General features: G+C 35.1%; 1 protein-coding gene across 2 annotated transcripts in view; it reads left to right on the top strand.

The window, feature by feature from the left end:
* Nucleotides 1-19,831, top strand: part of LOC141551318 (histone-arginine methyltransferase CARM1-like) — a 246,792-nt gene that overhangs the window by 174,675 nt on the left and 52,286 nt on the right. The window contains exon 5 of one of the 2 annotated variants that reach the window (XM_074282826.1): nucleotides 5,303-5,413. The exons of the other annotated variant lie outside the window; for it this stretch is intronic. Coding sequence (XP_074138927.1) covers nucleotides 5,303-5,413 — 111 coding nt within the window. The remainder of the gene's footprint in view (nucleotides 1-5,302; nucleotides 5,414-19,831) is intronic. 2 annotated transcript variants of the gene reach the window in all.

Here is a 19,831-nt window from a genome sequence, read left to right as displayed (position 1 = left end):
TGTCAAATATCTTAATCATCCCCATGATGGCCCTTAAATTATGACATATTTTCTTGATGTGTTTGCTCCCAGTTTCCATATTCTTAAAAACCATGCCCACTTTCTTAGCATGTGTGAGTTAAATTTCTCTAAGCAATAGTGATAATTAGGGTCACTGTCTTTTCTTTGGAATCAGTTTAAGACATTTCTAAAAGAGAAAATTCTCAACTCTGTTAGTAATGAGAAAGAAACAGAAAGACTTTCATGAACCACAATTGAAATAACCAGTTACACAGTTGATTGAGTTATGCAGAGCTGGGGAGCAAACTCAAATGGAAACAAGGAAACTATAGACAAGGATCCACACATTAGTTTTAAAATGTAATGCTACTTTTGTTTTATTGTATTTCTGTTTATTTTGTTAAGTATTTCCCAATTCCATTTTAATATAGCTTAGATGCACTCAGGGTCACATGCTGACCCCTGTGAGATAGGGTATAAAAGATCCTACTATGCTTATGACTTGTTGATTACAACAACAAAAAATGGATTTTGTAAGGCAAAACATATACTTAAAGAGTCTTCTTTTACAAGGTGTCTTTCAGGAATACAAAAATATAGGTAATCCCTAACATATACTATTGGAGGTAACTTTTTTCCATGATTTTCTGAATATCAATGAAAGCATCACAAAAGGGAATGCATCATGTTTATTATTTTGTTAATATCTCTCATGGAGGATTTCATGCATAAAGTCTAAATGTAAAATCTCTCATAGATGGTGAGGTTTTCCATGTGTTCTTTTTGTACAGGACATTGTACATATTGCATGAAGCCCAGAACCATAACAGTTCTTTGGTACTCAAAACTAAATGGGCAAAAATGCATGTTTTCCAGATTATGATATACTATGGGAGTAACAACCTATTGAGATAGTTTATCAATACATACAATTTCAAGTTAGAGCTACAGAGAGGGATGATAGATGGAATAGGAAGAGGAAAATGTGTTGGGTTATTGGTAGAATTAGACATAGCATCTTTCACTTTGATTACATAACCAACACTATTGCTTCTCTAAAACATGCCTTTTATTATTTTTTGCTACTTTTTGCATATAAATCATTGCTTACAATATGCTTTTATTTCCTCCTCTATGGGAGGCCAAATTATCTTCAAATTCTTCATCCAAAATAACATGTTGCAATAGATTGAATGTAATAGCAAATATAAGAATCTCTTTCTCTTCTACTAAGACAGACATTGAAGTGATTTGCAAAGATATATGAAATAATGCTTCTTCTCACCTATATTTTTTGTTTTGGAAATTTGATCATTTTCATGTTATTTTGTGTTAACATAATGGGGTTTATTGTCAACAAATGAATGAATATTTTTAAATTATCAGCTTTAATTTCTATTAGAGTAAATATAAACATATCAAATCAAGATAACCAAAATTTTTGTGGAGTCATTAATAATTTTAAAGAGTGTGATGGGGGATAGTCAAAAATATGAATAGGCAGTTTTCAGAAAAGGAAATCAAAGCTATCTATGATCAGACAAAAATGCTCTAAATCACTATTGATTAAAGAAGTATAAATTTAAACAACTCTGAGGTAACACCTCATATCTATCACATTGACTTATATGACAAAAAAGGAAAATTATAACTGTTGGAGAGGATGTAGAAAAATTGGAACATTGGTGCATTATTGGTAGAATTATGAATTGAGCCAACAATTCTGGCAAGCAATATGGGATTATGCCCACAGGCTTTAAACTGTGTAAACCCATTGATTGAACAATACCATTTCTTGGTCTATTTCCTAAAGATAGCCTCCCCAAAAGGGAAAAGGCTCTACTTGGACAAAAATATTTATAATAGTTCTTTTCATTGTGGCTAAGAATTGGAAGTTGAAGGGATGCCCATAAATTAGGTAATGGCTGTACAAGTTGTATAATGTGATTGTGATGGAATATTGTTGTGCTATAAAAAATGAGAAGCAAGATGATTTCAGAAAGACCTGGAAAGACTTATGTGAACTGAGGCCAAGTGAAGTCAGCAGAACTAGGAGAACATTGTACATATTAAAAGCATTTTTGAACAATGAAAAATTGTGAATGAAAGATATCTTCAGCAATATAATCCAAGACAGTCCCAAAAAAATTAAAAATGAAACATGCTGTCCATCTGCAGAGAAAGAACTGATATTGTCTAAATACAGACTAAAGAATACTATTTTTCTCTTCCTTCTCTCCTTCCTTTTCTTTTTGTCTTTCTTTCTTTTTGTTGTTGTTTTAGTCTTCTTGTAAAAAATTACTAATATTGAAATGTTTTATGTGATTACACATGTATAAACTGTGTCATATTACTTGCCATTTCAGTGTGGAATGAGGGAAAAGAAAGAGAAAGAAATAGAATTTTAAATCCAAAACTTAAACACAAAATGTCTAAAATTGTTTTAACATGTAATTGGAGAAAAATAAAATATTATTTTTAAATAGTGTAATGGGGTCTTAAGATAAAAAAAGTTTGAGAACCACTGCTCTAGGAACACAATAGAATAAGTCTTTCATTGAGGTTTTATAGAAAACTATAGAAGAGAATGGTACAGAATGAGAAGGCATAACTGGGTTCTCACATCAGTGAACTCATACATCATTCTATCAGAGTTTTATTTTCCTTCGGAAGAAATCCAGATCCTTTTAATGAATCTCTTAAATCTACTATTGTCTCACTATGATCCTGACATAAAAGGTATGTGGATATGGGTGTGGAGAGAAAGATATATATATATATATGTATGACTGGAATCAAGGAGATTTTAACAACTTCTCCCAAACAAATCACTCTTTCTGTAGTTAACCTTGTATCTTGAAACAAGAAAATATTTTAGGCCAAAGGAATGAATGCCAAAGTGATTGTTCTGCCCAGTATCTGTCCTAGAAATATCAAAACATCTATCCCAAAGAGGAAAGAGTCCAAGAAGTGTAATAAAAGAACCAAATGATCCCTAAAGTTAGACGTAGTTGAGGCCAGGCTCTGAAACTTTTACCAATTGCTTATCTTCTCTCTGTCTCAGTTTTCTCACCTATAGATGAAAGGGTTGGATTGTGTGATCTCTAAGCTTCCTTCATGCTCTGAATCCTATACTTAATGGACCAAAGCTCCTAAATTGCTGCTGAAATAGAATCTCAATCTGCGATGTCAGTTTTATTATAATTTATAGCTTTGTAAATTATATTCATTCTTTCATGTAAACAAATTCTTTCTAATGTTTTAATGCTGCCAAAGATATCTACTTAAGATCATCATAGACTTTAGAGCTGAAAGGGGGCCTTATTAGATCATCTAGACCAGAGATTCACAAATTGCTACTACTCCATGAGCTAAGAATGTTTTTTACATTTTTAAATAATTGCATTTTAAAATATTTAAAAAAAAAAACTGGGGCAGCTAGGTGGCACAGTAGATAGAGCACTAGCCCTGAGGTCAGGAGGACCTGAGTTCAAATCTGTTCTCAGACATCCAATACTTCCTACTGTGTGACCTTGGGCAAGTCACAACCCCAATTGTCTCAGCAAAAACAAATAAACAAACAAACAAATAAAAATAAACAAAAATATAAATATTTTAAAACTATTCTTTGGGAGCAGCTTGATGGTACAGTAGATAGAGCACTAGCTCTGAAGTCAGGAGCACTTTAGTTTAAATCTGGCCTCAGACACTTAATAGTCAGTAGCTTTATGATTCTGGGCAAGTCACTTAACCTCAATTGACTTAAACAAACAAACAAATGGATAGATAGATAAATAAATAAACAACTATTCTTTGCACCAGACAAACATGCCTGGATTTGGTCTTCAAGTAATTTGCTGATCTCTGATCTAGCTCAACCCCACAGTTTTAAGACCTAGAGATGTTTAGTAGCTTGCCTGGGATAACCCAGATCATAAATGGCAATCAGGATTTGAACTCCTTCTTCAAATCTAGAATAGTTTCCATTTAACTAAGTTGGCTCCTCATGACCATTTGCTATTATTTTTAATGGGAGAGAGGGCAAAGAATTATTTAATGCTGTTTTGAAGAGGAAAATTAAAAAGCCCTTTCTTATATTGGTGGTATGCATACAGAGAGGATTAGAGGGAAAGGGGGAGTATTAAAACCATGAGAAAACTTTGTTTCTCTTTTTTTTTTAATTCAGCTAAAACTCCATAAAATTCTGTTGACATCATAAATTTTGCTTACATGTGTTTCTTGTACATGTGTAGTTCTTACAGTTATAAAAACTAAAATACGAAGAATGTCAAAGCAGTTAAGGTTTCATGGCCACACGTAAGTATACACTCATGTCAAAGGCATCCTTGACTTTGCACAGAAAGGTTTGCACAGAAAGGTTGTTGTGTTATAGTCCTAACAGCATTAAGTACCCACAAGCAGCAGAGCATCCTGAAGGGAAAAAATCATATCATCTCTCAATTTGTTCAGCTTACAAAGGGGATCTTGATTTTCTTTTCCCATTGATTATTTGGGAATTTGAATATTATTGAAACCAACAAATCTTAGGGAGAAAAATTAACTCTTCAAAGAAACCTTACTTCTTTTGGATTATTTCATCTCTAAAAGCCTCACTTTCCTCATTTATACAATGTAGATAATATTCTACTAATCTCATGGAATCATATGTTTAGACCTGGAAGGGATCTTTGAGCCCATCAAATCCAAATTCCTCATTTTATAGATGAGGAAACTTAGACACAGAAAAACTAAGTGACTTACCCAGAACAATACAATTAATAAAGTGAGGTAGGTTTTTGATCTTCCTCGTAGCTAAGTGGTACAAAAGATAGAGTACTGGACCTGCAGCCCAAAAGACTCAAATTCAAATCCAACTTCTAGTTCTGTTACTTTGGCCAAGTCATTTAACCTCCTTTAGCTTTAGTTTCCCCATCTATAAAATGAAAGTAATCATCATACCTACTATTAATGCTGTTTTGAGGGGAAAAAATGAGGATATTTGTAAAGTGCTTTTGTGAACTTCAGAGGCTGTATAAATGCTATCTGCTTTATCATCATCATTATTATTATTCCTGACATCTGGTCTAGTATACTGTTTACTAAACCATAAGGTTTCCTTAAGAAAAATACTAATAAACCTTCAAAGCTTGTAAATGTGAGTTGGAATGTTTGTTTACTATGGAAATCCTGAAAAGAACCCAAATAAAAAGTGCCTATAACATATATTTATTTATTTGTAGGTATTTGATTACATTTTCCTTCCCCCTGCCCATTTCCTTCTGTCTTTCCCCTCTTATTAAAGGTGGTCTTAGATGTTGGCTGTGGATCTGGAATTCTTTCCTTCTTTGCTGTGCAGGCTGGAGCTAGGAAAGTATATGCTGTGGAAGCCAGTGCTGTAGCCCAATATGCCGAGGTAAGTGCATTCGTTCTTCCTAGGGTCAAGGCTTTGAAGGTTCTAGAGCATCTTGTACAGTGTAGCTAGTTCAAAAAAACTAGAATAATAGGAGACTTAGAAATCAAGTTTTGATGCTTCCAGCTGGCCCTTTTCCGGGAGGCATCTCTCTTTGATTTGTATAATGAACATGAAAATCATTTAGCAATGGTTAGGAAGTAAATGCAACAAAATTACAAAGAAACCCTCTTCTTATTTAACTAATGAAAGGGCTCCTTCTCATTTTTAAAATAATGAAACCGGCTGAGAATCCTAAACAGTTGTGCTCTACAGTGACAGTATGTTTGGTTTGGTTCTTGTTGGGTCTGTGATTTCATAAATGGAAGGGACTTCGTGTGAGAAAACTCCTCTACAAACACAATAAATATCTTATATGAGCTTTGAACCCAAGTCTTCTTAATACTGAATTTAGCACTTTATTCACTACACTATAAGGTTTTTGTACAGCTAAACAGTTAATATCTGGGCTATAGCTTTAATAGACTAAGGTGAGGGCCAGCTGAGATATTTCAATAACAGGAATAGAATCCAGGTCTTCCTAACTTACAAATGGTTAGCACTTGGTGTCGTTCCTAAGATGTAGTAGGTGCTTAATAAATGTTTGTTAAATTGAGTTGAATTAAATACCTAGAGCCCTATCAGGAAGAGATAGAAGGTACTGAACATGAGTCCCATCCCATCTCAACATTGTCATCAACCATGCAGTACAAGTCAAACTAAAGAAGGAAGGAAACAAGTGTTTTATTTAGCACCTATTACATACCAGGCATTGTGTTAAGCACTTTTACAAATATCATCTCATTTATTCCTCACAATAAATGGGAGGTAGGTATTAATAATAATAACATTATTAACATAATAATTAATTATAATGTTTAAAATAATATTATTATTAACTGGCAGACTAATGTCAGTCATCCTAAGTCTAGCAGCCCATCTCTCATCACCATGCACTGGTACATCTGAACCCCCCCCATACCTGGAACACATTCCTTCCTCATTTCAGCCTCACAAAGACCTTGTAGTCCTTCAGCCTCAATTCAGGTACCTCTTCCTTATCCTCCTCACTCCAGTTACGAGTACTTTTACTTTTTTGACTTATTCTAGTCTTCAGTGTCCTTAGTGGTATTGCAGGAAAATATTGACTTGCTTTTCCATTTATCCAAGCCCTCACCAATTATACTCCCCTAATTTTAGGCATCCCTTACTCCCCCAGTTTCATTTAACAGTCAAATTAGCTTTCACGAAAGAATGTTTATTTTAAAGGCATAGCAAGAACAAATATAAAAATATTAGGGAGGAGGCAAAGAAGCATAATCTTCATAACATATTTATGAATATATTCATAACAATTTATATCTTAAAACATCTCAGTTTCTGAGACATGGAGGGCGTTAGGTTTATAGACTAACTCAGTGCCTATTAACCAGTACATGGTTCTACCAAGTTCAAAGTCCAAAGACTCCTTTTTCTGGCATTGAAGTATTCATGCTTCTCAGGAGCTTTCCTGCTGGGCTGATAACAACCCCCAGCCTGGAATTGTGCCTTCAAAGTCATCATGGCTGAAGCTCCCAGGTTTGGGGACTTTATTGCCCCTGCCTCATTCCAGAAGTTTAGGGGGGAAATGAAACAGGCCAAAACCTCAAGCTCATTTCTTGAGTCATGAGGCCTAAAGCCTCATTAGAGTGAAAAAGAATAGACCTTCCCTTCTTCCAGGGGAGAGGTAAGCTTCCATCAGGTGGAATGACTATGGACCTTAATTTTCAATTCTGTAAAATAAGAGAACTGAAATAGATGATCTCTGAAGTCCCTTCCAGCTATTAATCTATGCTCTTGTGATTCTATAAGCCTCTTACCTTACTCATTAATGTGCCATATGCTCTTTTATCTCTGGACCTTCATTGATACAGTATTTTACGTGGAACAGGTGCTCAATAGAGATCAGTTGAATTTTCAGAGAGGAGTTAATAAAATGATTCCTCTAGAATTTAATCTGTAGCATTTTGGTTCAGGGATCGTAGGTATTTTGAGTTTATTTCCATAAAAAGAAAGGTATAAAAATTCCTAAAAACTAGCAGTGAGATATAAAAGAAAAGCTGACCTAAAGCCCATCAGAATGGATAGGTGTGTAGGTTGCCCCTAAAGTATGCTTTCTTGAATCAGCAGGCACCACCACTGCAGATACTGTGTATTTTTAGGTGGAAATTGATCCAACAGACATTTAATTTTTCCCCTAGAGGCTTCATTAAAGAAAAGATAAAATTACAACAGGAAAAAATGGGCCAATTTAGCAATGATATACAGTTTCTGGATTCTAATCAAAACTTCTCATCTGAATTCTTCTTCCTGTATTAGTCTCATATGTGCTAATGAAATGGATTGACTTCAAAAGACACCAAATTCAAATTTTATTGTATTGTACCCTATAGCATAGCTTTTTAATATGTCCTTTCATTGACCAAGGAAAGCTGCATGGAGGAAGTAGAAGTGATGTTTGAGCTGGGCCTCAGGGTTTGGGTAGGAAACAAGTGTGGCTCCTTTATAGCTTCTGAAATCCCATATTTTCCCTCTTTCTAATATATATAATGATTCTTTGAATAGTTTTTGTACAGTTGTAATGATTCCTCCACTGGGAAAATGATGCTACTTTTGACCTGAATATTATTTGTCGCAGCTACAAATTTAATATATAAATTTAGTAAAACTTGAAGGCTAAAGGATAAAGTTAGGTTTGTTGGAACCGTGTTTTCTATCTTTATGTACTATTGCTCCATGTTGGGTTTGTCCTTTGCAGATTTGTTCTGTATTTGCTCTATTCTCACTAAAGTGCACCTTCTCCCATCTCTGTTATTGATGATGTACCTGTTGTTCTCTATGCTTGCTGGTTGCCTTTTAAATACATTCCTTTAATATAAATATATATATATATATATATATATATATATAGAGAGAGAGAGAGAGAGAGAGAGAGAGAGAGAGAGAGAGAGAGAGACTCATAGAACATTAGCTGTGGAAGGGAGCTATTGAACCTGTTTTCTTTATCTCATAAAGAAACCGAGACCTAAAGATATAAAATAACTTGTCCCAAGTGATTGGGTTATATTAATATAAGACAGGAGAAGGTAGTAAGTGGGTGTGCCTCAAGAGAGGTAGATTCAGGAATAACTGAGTTCAAATTTAGCCTCAGATACTTACTGTGCGACTCTGAGGGACTTCTGATGGTCTCAATTTCAACTGCAAAATGGGAATAATAATAGCACCTTTTTTCCAGGATTGTTGGAGAATCAAATGAAATAATTTTTAGGTGTTTAGTATGGTGCTGGAACATTAGAAATACTATATAAATGCTAGTGATAATTTATTATTATTTAAATAAGGACCCTTCACTCTTTTCTCTATATGTTTTCTCTCCCTCTTGATCTTGACAACCCCCATGGGTTCAATTATTATTTTTTTGCAGATAATTCCTGGATCTAATTTCTGTATCCAGTCCTAAACTCTCTCCCGAGCTCCAGTCCTAATCATTTGACTCCAACCCAGTGTTCTTCCCAGTATGCTAAACTTACCATCAAATACTAATACCTTCTGGAAGGCTTAAGAAACTTAATTATCTGAAAATATTTTTTATCAGTTCATATTCTCTTCCAGAACAATCCAGTATAACCTTGTCAGACATCTTTTAAACACCAGTGATGGTCAAAGGCTTATGCTAGGTATTAGGAACAAAATGAAAAATAACTCCTGCCCTTCAGGAGCTCACTCCATATTACTTAACCACACAAGTCATGAATCATAAGATCAAAGGAGAAAAGTGAAGTGACTTGGCTAAGGCATTAAATCTTTCCCAAGCCAGGACTCCGATTCAATTTCCATAACTAAATTAAGTGCTTTTTTATTACACTAGGCTGCCTCTCAGTGAGAGGAGAGACACTAGGATAGTAACAGAGAAGATGCTTTAGATCACTCAAGTGCAGCATGGATATTGGTTCTAAAACTTTCTCCATCTCTGGTCTTTTCCTCTCATTAAATTAGGACAATGTGTACAGTATTAATGATACAAAGATAACAATACTCAGAACATGTAAAACATGCATTTATAAAGCCAGTACTGCACATTATTGAGGAAATACAAAGCTTTGGTAAGAAAAGATTCCTGTACTTAAAGCTCACAGACTCAGAAGGAGAAAAGATGAGCACAAATAACTGCAAGACACATATTACTTGAAAAATCCACTTGAGAGTTTTCCAGGCAAATGCATTTGAGAGATGAGGTCATATCTGCATGTTTTTGGCAGATATTTTTTTCTTGGCCAGAAACCAGCACTTCATAGTCTTGGTCTAATGGTTTTGGAGACCTAAATTCACTAATTTGCAGAATTATACAAATTTTAGCAAGAGCTCATGGAATCAAGGTCAAAGCTGATATCACCTCGCCAGTTTTTCTTCTATTTCCTAAATATATCCCTTGCTCCCCTCTCCCACTGCACTTCTCCCATATGCCTTAAGCCTCTGCTGAGCAGCTGTTAGCATCTGGCACATACATGTTCTTCACTTTCAGGTCAGCTGCTGACAATGAAGCTAAGGTTCTAACAGAACAAATGATGAGCAAACAGAGAGAAGGGGCCAGAGCCACCACCATCTGCCCACCCTGAGAAGGTGAATGAATTTAAGGAAGCAATCTAGAATTCTAACAATCTAAGCATTCATAGCATTTAGGAAAGGGGGTCTGGAGTCAACAACTGCTTTAAGCAGAATTAAATCTTCAAGTTGAAATTCCAGCTCCTCTAGACAGTTCATCAAGGAACAGGGAGCAAAGCAGCCTTCCTGTGCTTCAGGAAATTTATGTAAAGCACTTGAATAAACAGGAAGACAAGCCTGCCATGCATGAGGAAAGCCTGCCTACATTGGAGAATCCAGCTGGTGGTGGGATTGTCAGAGGCGTTATTCAAAATAGGCCAAGCGGAATATATGGGTTCATTTGTGCATAGTCCATTACAGGGAGAAAATCCCTTCAGGGATATAGCACCATGATTAATGTTGAGGGAAAGCTGTTTTGGAGAAGAATGTGAAATTCAGCATTCTTGCTGCTTCTATTTAGTACTCAGTTCATCTTCTGGAGAGGCGCAGGGAGGCTTCATTCATCTCATTCTATATATACCAGCAGAACATAAATTATAGAAAGAGGCAGTTTGAGTGTCCTACCAATTTGAGCACCAGTTAAGAGCACCTAGCATCTGGTCTCAAAAAGGCACCATTTTCTAAGGGCACATTGCAATTAGCTTGCCTGTAAAGAAAGTCTTTTTGGAGATTCCTATGGTTGCCTCTTCTTTGAAACTTAAATTTTGCTGGAAATAGGTATTATGATGCTTTCTTTACATATCCCAAATGATACCTGATCTAAAGTGTGAAGAGGCTCTTGGAGCAGTTCAGAAGTCATAATATCAAAGGAAAAAAAGTTAAGTAGCTTGCCCAAGATATTGAGTGCTGCCTAAGCCGGTATTCCAATTCAGGCACTATGATTTTAAATTTAGTGCTCTTTTACTACACAAGGCTGCCTCTTGGTGAGAGATTATATACTTAGCAACAGAGAGGACACTTTAGATCACTGCTCAAATGGAAATGGAAGCTGATGCCAAAACATCCTCTTTTCTCTAGTCTTTTCCTCTCCTTAAATAAGGAAACACTCCTAACATATTCTTTGATTACCTGCTGAGTTGCTGTAATTAAGGTGATCCCCAAATAGTATTTTATTTTGATTCCTAATCTGCTTGCATAACTGTTTCTCTGAAATATCCTGTCAAGCTGCATTAAAATCCTCATTAATACCCTTGTAGTATAGTGATCAGAATACTGTGCTGGAAGTCAGAAAACTTGAGTTCAAGTCTTTATTGGATTCTTACTGGCTTTGTCATCCTGAGCAAGTCACCCAACCTCTTTAAGTCTATTTCTAAAATGGAGATGGTAACCATATCTTCCTCACAATTGTGAGAAGAAAATGTGATAGCAAATCTTAAAGGGCTATGTAATTTCTAGCTACTGTTAGAAAACATTTTACCCAACCATTTTCCTCTAATTTCTGCTCCTTCTTTTGGGACCCCATTCATAGTATACCATTTATAGTAACCTTTAACTGGGAAGCCCAATATTTCATTGTCCTAATTAGAATAGGATTGATGTGAATATAAGCTAAATAAAAGGACTTCTTTCTGGTGGGGACACACTATCTCCTTTCCTCTACAGGATTTAAGGTTCATACACCCCTTGCAAGCATAGTCTTAAGTTTCTATTGCCCAAAGGCATTTTGTAGTTGATCTTCATCTAACTCTCCTGATCTTTGGCCATGGTCAACATTCTTGCTGACTCTGTCCTATTTTGAAAATTGGATTGCCAGACTCTAATGTCTGTAATAAAATGACAACTATGAATCACCTACCATATTTAAGGCACTGCATAATATACCAGGGATGGGAAGGAAAAACTAAAACAAGGATCTCTTTCTTTGATAGCTTCTATCTTACAAGTGCACTGATAAGTGTTTTGAGGGGGCTTCATCAACTTGCTTACTTTCTAGTCACAAAAATTGGAAATATCTAATCTGGATAGTTTTGCTTAGAATACATAGTGCTGGATTTGAAATAAGAAACCTCAGTCCAAATTTCAACTGGCTGCAAACTAGCTCTAAAATCTAGAGCAAGTCAATTGCCTAAATGTCAGATTTCTCACTTGTAAAACTCAATTCAGCAAATATTTACTAAATGTCTACTATGTGCCAGGTACTGGGGGATTGTATTGGGAATACAAAGTCAAAATTGAGAAATTTCTGCTAAAGATCCCCAACATTTGTACCAACAAGTAAGTTCAAATTACCTACTAAATAAATACAAAGTTATTTCTAAGAATAAAGCACCAACTGGGAAAATAGGGAGAGATCTAGGTAAGTGAGCTGGATTATAAGAGATGTAGGTGATGGAGGGAGAATATGCCATGCATGGGGATGACCACAAAGACACTATTGGTGACAGAGAACCACAATTATACCATTTTAGGATATAATATGAGTGAAAGTTACATGAAATTGAGCTGAAAAGACACATTTGTACCAGATTGTAAAGGGCTCTATATACCAAATATAAAGAAGTTTTTATTTTATCTTAGAGCCACTGAAGTTTCTTGAGCAAATGAGGCACAAAGTTGACCTATGTTTTAAGAGTATCATTTTGGCAGCTTATGGAATTTGGAGAGGAGAGAGGAAAAACTGGAAGCAGGAAAACATTTAGGACATTATTACAATAACCCAGGGAAGGAGTGATAAGAGCCTGACCTAGAATGGTGAGTGAGTGAGAGGAGAAACGTAGAAGGGATGCAGAAGTCTTTGGAAACAGAATTGAGATAAAACTTGGCAACTCTTTTAATATGGGAGGAAAAGAGGGAAGAGTTAAAGATGTCATTGAGGTAAAAAAAAAATCTGGGAAAATAGCATAGTGGTGGCCCTGACATAAATAGGGAAAATAGGGAAATAGGGAATGTTTAGGTAGGAAAATATTGAGTACTATGAGTATTTTATATGTGTTATAGATAGAAGTGCAAATTATCATTATTTTACAATATCTATCCTTATATACCCTTAAAAACTACCCATAGCCACTTAACTATTATTTTCTCATTTCTCTGAATGAGATAGAGCCTTTCCTTAAACTACAGGCCTCTATGCAGGACATTATAGTCAATTTCTATTGAGGCAAAAGGGAAAGCAAAAAAGGTGAGCAAATAGAGCTGTGCCTTCAGTCATGTTCCACTTTAGTCTGAATAGGACATTGCTGTAAGTTTATTTGACAAAACAAGCAAGGAGTTGAAGAAAAGTGATTTAAAGATGCTAGACAAGAAAGCCCTGGTTGTGTTTTCTTGGTGAGAAATGCTAAACTGCATGTATATATTCCTTCCTAATTTCCTTTAAAATGCTTCTGTTCTCTTGACGTTATCTTTGCCTGCCCACCTTCAGCATTCCCTTCTTTAGCCTGTGTGTGGTAAAGAAAGTGTTTCTCTTATTCAGCTCACTTTCACAAGGGGGAAAACCAAGTAGAATATGTTACTTGGGATGAGGCTGCTCTACACAATACCCAAAGAGCAGATTAGTTCAAGCATGCAGCATCTAACAGCCCATTTAAAGTTGTTTCTCTGGAGATGAATCAATGAATTTTAACTTTTTTTTTAACTGAGTCAAACTGGTTATTTTACCAATTGTTCTTAGAGTGGTAGATCATTCTCTCTCTCCCTCTCCCTCTCTCTCTCCTCTCTCTCTCTCTCCTCTCTCTCTCTCTCTCTCCTTCCCCCTTTTCTGCATCCCCACCACCACATTCAGCCAATATGACTGTTATCTATTAAGGTAAAAATCTCTTCCTTTCAGGAAGCTTTAATAAGTTTGGCTAGTTGTCTGATGAAGTTCTCATACTGCTTGTGTTCCCTTAGTTTGGGAATGGCTTGAAGCTGACATGCTATTGTGGTTTCTTACTATCAGTGAGAGAGTTCACATAGCAGTCAATGAAACTACTTGTAAGTTGTCAGAAACTTTTAGATTGATTTGAAAATAAGGGCATGAAAGACCAGCTTCCCTTGAGGCAGCTAGAGAAGCCTCATCCATATACCTGAACTTTAATCTTTGATAGACATCACAAAAAGCAATAAGATACATATAACTTTTTAGCTAAAGTTTGCTTACTTTTTGATGCTTACTTCATAGATACATAGGAGAGTATACCTGCTTCTTTCAGTATTTTAATGTTGAGCAAACTAAATGACACAGGTTTGAGAAACAGATTAAGCCAAAGGTTTATAGATGACCCAGAAGCCTTATTTCTACTTATTAATAATACTTTCTTCCCAAAACAAATAAAAAAAACAGCATGACACACTGGAAAGAGCAATAAATTTGTAGTCAGGGGACCTGGTTTCAAATTTCTCCTAAACTCTTTACTACTTGGGAAAGTTTGACCTCAGGCAAGTAATTTAATTTTCCTAAGCCTCAGTTTCCTCATCTGTGAAAGGAGGAAGAACAAACAACCTCCAAGTCTCTTTCTAACTCTAAATCTGTAATCTAATGGTAAGATGTTGTATATGAGAAGCACTGAGTAACATTAAAAAAAATAAAATAAATACATCCTAAAAGACATAAATCAATTAGTTAATTTCACAAGTCATTAAGATAAGCTTTTTGTACTCAATCAACTAATTAGAAAAATGGTGAAAATCAGTATTGCAACACAAGAAAAAGAAGATTAAATGATGATGTTGCAAATCATTTGAATGGCTTCAACTTGACCTGTTTAAATTATGTGTCAGTGACAAAAGTTGGGAAATGACAAAAGAACACATATTTGCTTCAGTTCTCATTTTTTCCTGTAAAAATTTAAGCTATGTAAAGGAGTTGTCACAGTAGGGTAATTTAAAGAACTCATAAATTACCTTAGCCATAAATGTTTTAAGTCCTTTCCAACAGAGGAACATAGATAGCACCCAAAAGTTCATTTCTTTAGAATATAAACAAGTGTAAGATGCAATGGGAAAAGATGAAATAAGGTTCTTCTAAAAGAGCAAAGAGAAATCTTTCCATAATATTGGACTGAGCTACTTCATTTCAAGAGCCTTCATGGATGACACTCACAAAAAAACAACAAATTTTTTTAAATCCTCGCTTTTACTCCCTAATGCCTCAGTCTCTGAAACAGAAGCAGCACTTGAAAAAGCAAAGTTGAGAGAAGTGACTAGACTTAAGCAAGTTTTCAGTATAAATTGCTGAAGGTAACACAACCTGGAAGACCTTGATGGATTTTAGAAATATAGTATCTCAATGACAGATACCAAAAGAATATAGGAAACAAAAAAAAAAAAAAAGATTTTTATGAGGACATCAATAACTGGAAATCCACAAGCTATCTTCTCATTTTGATAGTTATCTAGAAGTTGGAGTTTGCTAAGTGGTACAGTGAGTAGAGAACTGAACCTGGAATTCAGAGACCCAAGTTCAAATCCTGCCACAGACCCTTACTATCTCTTTGATCCCAGAAAAGTCTTTTTTCCCCCTCAGTTTCCCATCTAGATAGTGTGGATAATAAGAGCATATATTTTCCAGAGTTGCTGGGAAGATCAAATAAGAAAATACTTTTAAAGTATTTTACAAACTTTAAAGTGCTTGTAAATATTACCTATTATTATTACCTTTCAGAATGACCAAATATATATTTCAGGAAATAATTTGAAAATATAAGAAAGGAACTGGCAGGCTTTCACAAACATCTTTAAAGCAGACTACATCTTTGTTTCATGGTTTGAAACTTGCATGATTTAGTGTCAGAAGAAAGCAGGGAAGCACTCTGGTACATTGGTTGAAGTCACACATAATGCAGAATCATTCCTGGGCAATAATCAGCATAATTGGGAGAGGACGCCTAGTTGATGAGATCAAAGATCCATTTAAGTATAAAATATCTTTATTATCTCATAATTCACTAAAAGGTTAAGTAAATATACAATCATATAATTTGGGGCAACAGGTGTGGGAAAGGCCATTTAATCAGGTAGAGTAAAACATATTCTTAAAGAATTTCCTTCAATAAAGATTTTTATGCATATACCAACATTCTTCAAGATTCTTTGACACTATCATTGAGAGATGAATTTCTAATATGAGCTTCAAATAAAATGAGCTTCAAACAAAACATAAAATAGGAAGTTAAACCTTGCCATGGGTCTTCCCTAAAGAAACTTATATTTTAGGGAGGGGATCAGGGTCAATCAATATTTTTAAGCACTTCCTTGGTACCAGACACTAAGCTAAGAATTTAGAGACAAAGAAATGCATAAGACAATTTCTGCTCTCGAGGAGCTCAAAATCTAATAGGTGAAGACAACACATAAAAAGAAGCTGGAAATGACTGTGAGGAAGGAAAAAGGGATGAAAAGTGGGAAATTATCTGAAGACTTGTGAATTACAGAGTTGATTTCATCTTGCAGAATGATGACTTTCTAGATATGAAGTCTAAAAGAGGCGATCTTCAAATGACATACATTTATCATTGGGCCTCTACTTAAAGATTCTGCAGGTTGACAGATGATATCTGAGATTTTGCTCCATAACCTTAAAGAACCCACAGAAACCTCAGGAAGCAATGAGTCATTATTAGAGGAAGCCTTTCAACTCAGAAGATTTAATGAATCCTATTTTGCCATATTCTGTCTATTTAGCGTTGCTAATGATACCAATATGATGTTTCTGGTATCCATAATGTCAATTCAATGAATATAATGGTCAAGGCTTTTAATTATATTTATTTCACTGTTACACAGCTATGACTTGAACATGTGACACTCAAATTGCATTTGAAAGACAGCCTGTTGGGAAAGCTAGGTGACACAAGGTAAAGGGAGGAAGGAAGGGAGGGAGGGAGGAGTAGAATGCACTCCCTTGCTAAGTTCCTCATCTTCATTAAAAAAAAGCCTTGCCTCTTATAGAAGAGGAATGTGTAGATACAAATTGACATAAATAATTCTGACGGCCTATGGAGGATTATTCTTTAATTCTTTAAGACCATATTCAGCATGATATATATTTATTGGACCATTTGCAAAAATATACTACCATGAAAATTAAACCATCTTCCTTTTCTCTGACCTTCTTTGAGTTTTAAATGTTTTTGTTTTTTAAAAAATGTTTAATAAGCTTTTCTATTAAATATGTGAATGGATCTTTGTCTTAAGATATAGAACAAGTATCCTAAATAACAGCCTTAATCATAGATATCAGTTTAAGTGAATGCTGTACAACTGTGGTCTGTGATGCTATCAGCAAAAGACAAGGAGAGGAAAGAAGCAATGAGATATTTTTCTCCTCCAAGACCTGGGTGGGCCATCTGGCAGTCTTTAACATATATATATACAGTATGTATGCCAGATTAAATAACATAGTTTAAGTTACTTTTTAGAGGTTATCATACAGGAGGAATGTTGTTTTAACCTCACAGCATCACAAAACTTGCAATTTGATGGACAGCTCTCTCCTACATTTAACAATAGCATGGAACATAGCCCATCAGAGACCAATAAATCAACATGTGATTTCACCTACTGGACTGAGCAACAGTTGTGATGGGAAAAAAAAAAGTTATGATAGATATAAACAGACTTCAGTGTTATTACTAACAATGATTTATATAACAGAAAATGTGAGAAAAAGTATCTCATCAAGGAATTTAACCAGAAATAGAATGGGGCAGGTCATAAAGTGAGAATTTGGGTAATAGACAGATGGCCTGAACCCTACCAAGACAGTAATTTCTTTCCCTCTCCCAATAATATAAGAACTAGAGGTAGGACTACACTTCACTAGGTAGAACTTCTATGGGAAAAAAACAGCAAGACATAGAGCAGTGATTTCCAAATCTTTTTGATCAATCAACCCTATCAGTAAAAAGATTGAACACCCCCCTCAATAAAAAAAATATATTTTGAAAGCATACATCCATATTATTGTGCTGATTTTGTATACTATAAAACATTTTTAAAATAAGCAGATGAAGTAATGATAAAAATAACTATCTTAAAATATTAATGGTAGGAAAAAATTGCTTAATAAACATGCTAATAATGGTATTTTAATGAGAGCACTGTGCTTAGATATGTTTCATTATTTTCCAAAAATCCCTCTGTATGTTCCAAAAGATAGTTCATACCTGCAAATAAACATTTACTCAGATGTACTGATCTCATCAGAATTTCCATCAAAGAGACATATTGCTATGCATCTATTCCTGCCCATTTTGTTAGAACATGTTCTCACAAAAGTTGACCCAAATCCCTAAAGTGCTAGGGACTTTTTTTCACTTTTTTCTGGTACATGGGTACAAGTATACTTGGTACACTACCTCAGTACTATCCACAACCCCGTGGTTGTAGGGTGGAGACATGAACTGCCCCAGTCATACATGGAAGCATCGGTTACAGCAAATGGAGAAACTTCAAAAATTCTAGATAAGTCCACTTACCTGGGCAGTAGACATTCCAAGAATGTAAATTACTGTGCTGACCTTGTTGTTTTATGCCTACCAGTGCCATGCCAGAAAACTGAATTGCTTCAATTTGAATTGACTTAGGAAGATTCTGAAGATCACCTGGCAGGATAAGCTACTAGATACTGATGTCATTTTGTGAGTTACATTGCCAATCATTCAAACTCAATGCAGAGAGCACAATTCCTATGGGCTGGCCAAATGTAAAAATGTATGTTTGCCTTAAGGACTATTGTATGAGAAGAACTTACACAAGGTAAGTCAGGGAGGACAGAAGAAGCAATACAAAGACACCTCAAGGTCTCTGAAGAATTGTAATATCAATTGGGAGACACTGACACAAGACTACTTAGCATGACATGTCCCCATCAAAGACAGCACAGTGTTTTCCTGAAGAATTCACTTATACTAAAATAATAATGATGTTATTGCATAAGAATTATTTCATTACTAAGCATTTTGTGGTATTTTTTGAAAAACAAATCACAAAGAGGTTGAAAGACCTCACTTCCTTATATAGACAAAGAAAAGCATACTCAAATCCACAAGTACTTGAGCTGCCTTTGTATTCTGAACCATCAAATTTAGACCATGATTTTTTTATGTTATATAAGACCATCTGGGCCACTCACAATAAAAAGACTATATTTCATGATTTTTCAGAATGAGATTTCCAGGGCTTAAATGTGTCCCTGACCTTATCAATGTGATCGATCCATTTTCTAAAATAATAGCATCAACAATAATAATAACAATAAGATACAGTTAAAAGAGGACTAAATTTGAAGCCATAGGATTTCATGACACAAAAGTTTCATATATACTTATGACCTATGACTTTTGTCACTCATGCCTAATCTCTGTAGTTCCATTGACCTTGATTCAGTCACAATTTTTATGCTTCTAACATGATGGTCCATGATTTACATCCATTTGGCAGCAGCCAAATTGGAACATGCAACGTAAGTTCAACCAGAAAGCTATGGCAAGAGTTCATACTCATGAGCATTATAGCTATGTGTAGTGAAGGAGATGTAAGAAAGAGATATTATATAGATAGAAATGGAAATATGTGAGAACAGATTGGATATGTAGGGTGAATATGAGTAAGGAGTTGAGGATGATATTGAGTTTGTGGTCTTGTATGATTTGAAAAATGATAAAGCTTTTCTTTAGTATAGGGAAACTGGGAAAATGTGAGAGAATAGTGAAAATATAATGAGTCCTGGTTTTAGATATCTTGAGTTTGAGATGCCATGAGACACAGGATTTGATATGTTCAAAAGGTAATTGGTGATTTGGGACTGAAGCACTACATCTC

The sequence above is a fragment of the Sminthopsis crassicaudata genome, chromosome 1 (genome assembly GCF_048593235.1).
Source record: "Sminthopsis crassicaudata isolate SCR6 chromosome 1, ASM4859323v1, whole genome shotgun sequence".
NCBI lineage: Eukaryota > Metazoa > Chordata > Mammalia > Dasyuromorphia > Dasyuridae > Sminthopsis > Sminthopsis crassicaudata.
This window is presented reverse-complemented; position numbering and strand designations above follow the sequence as displayed.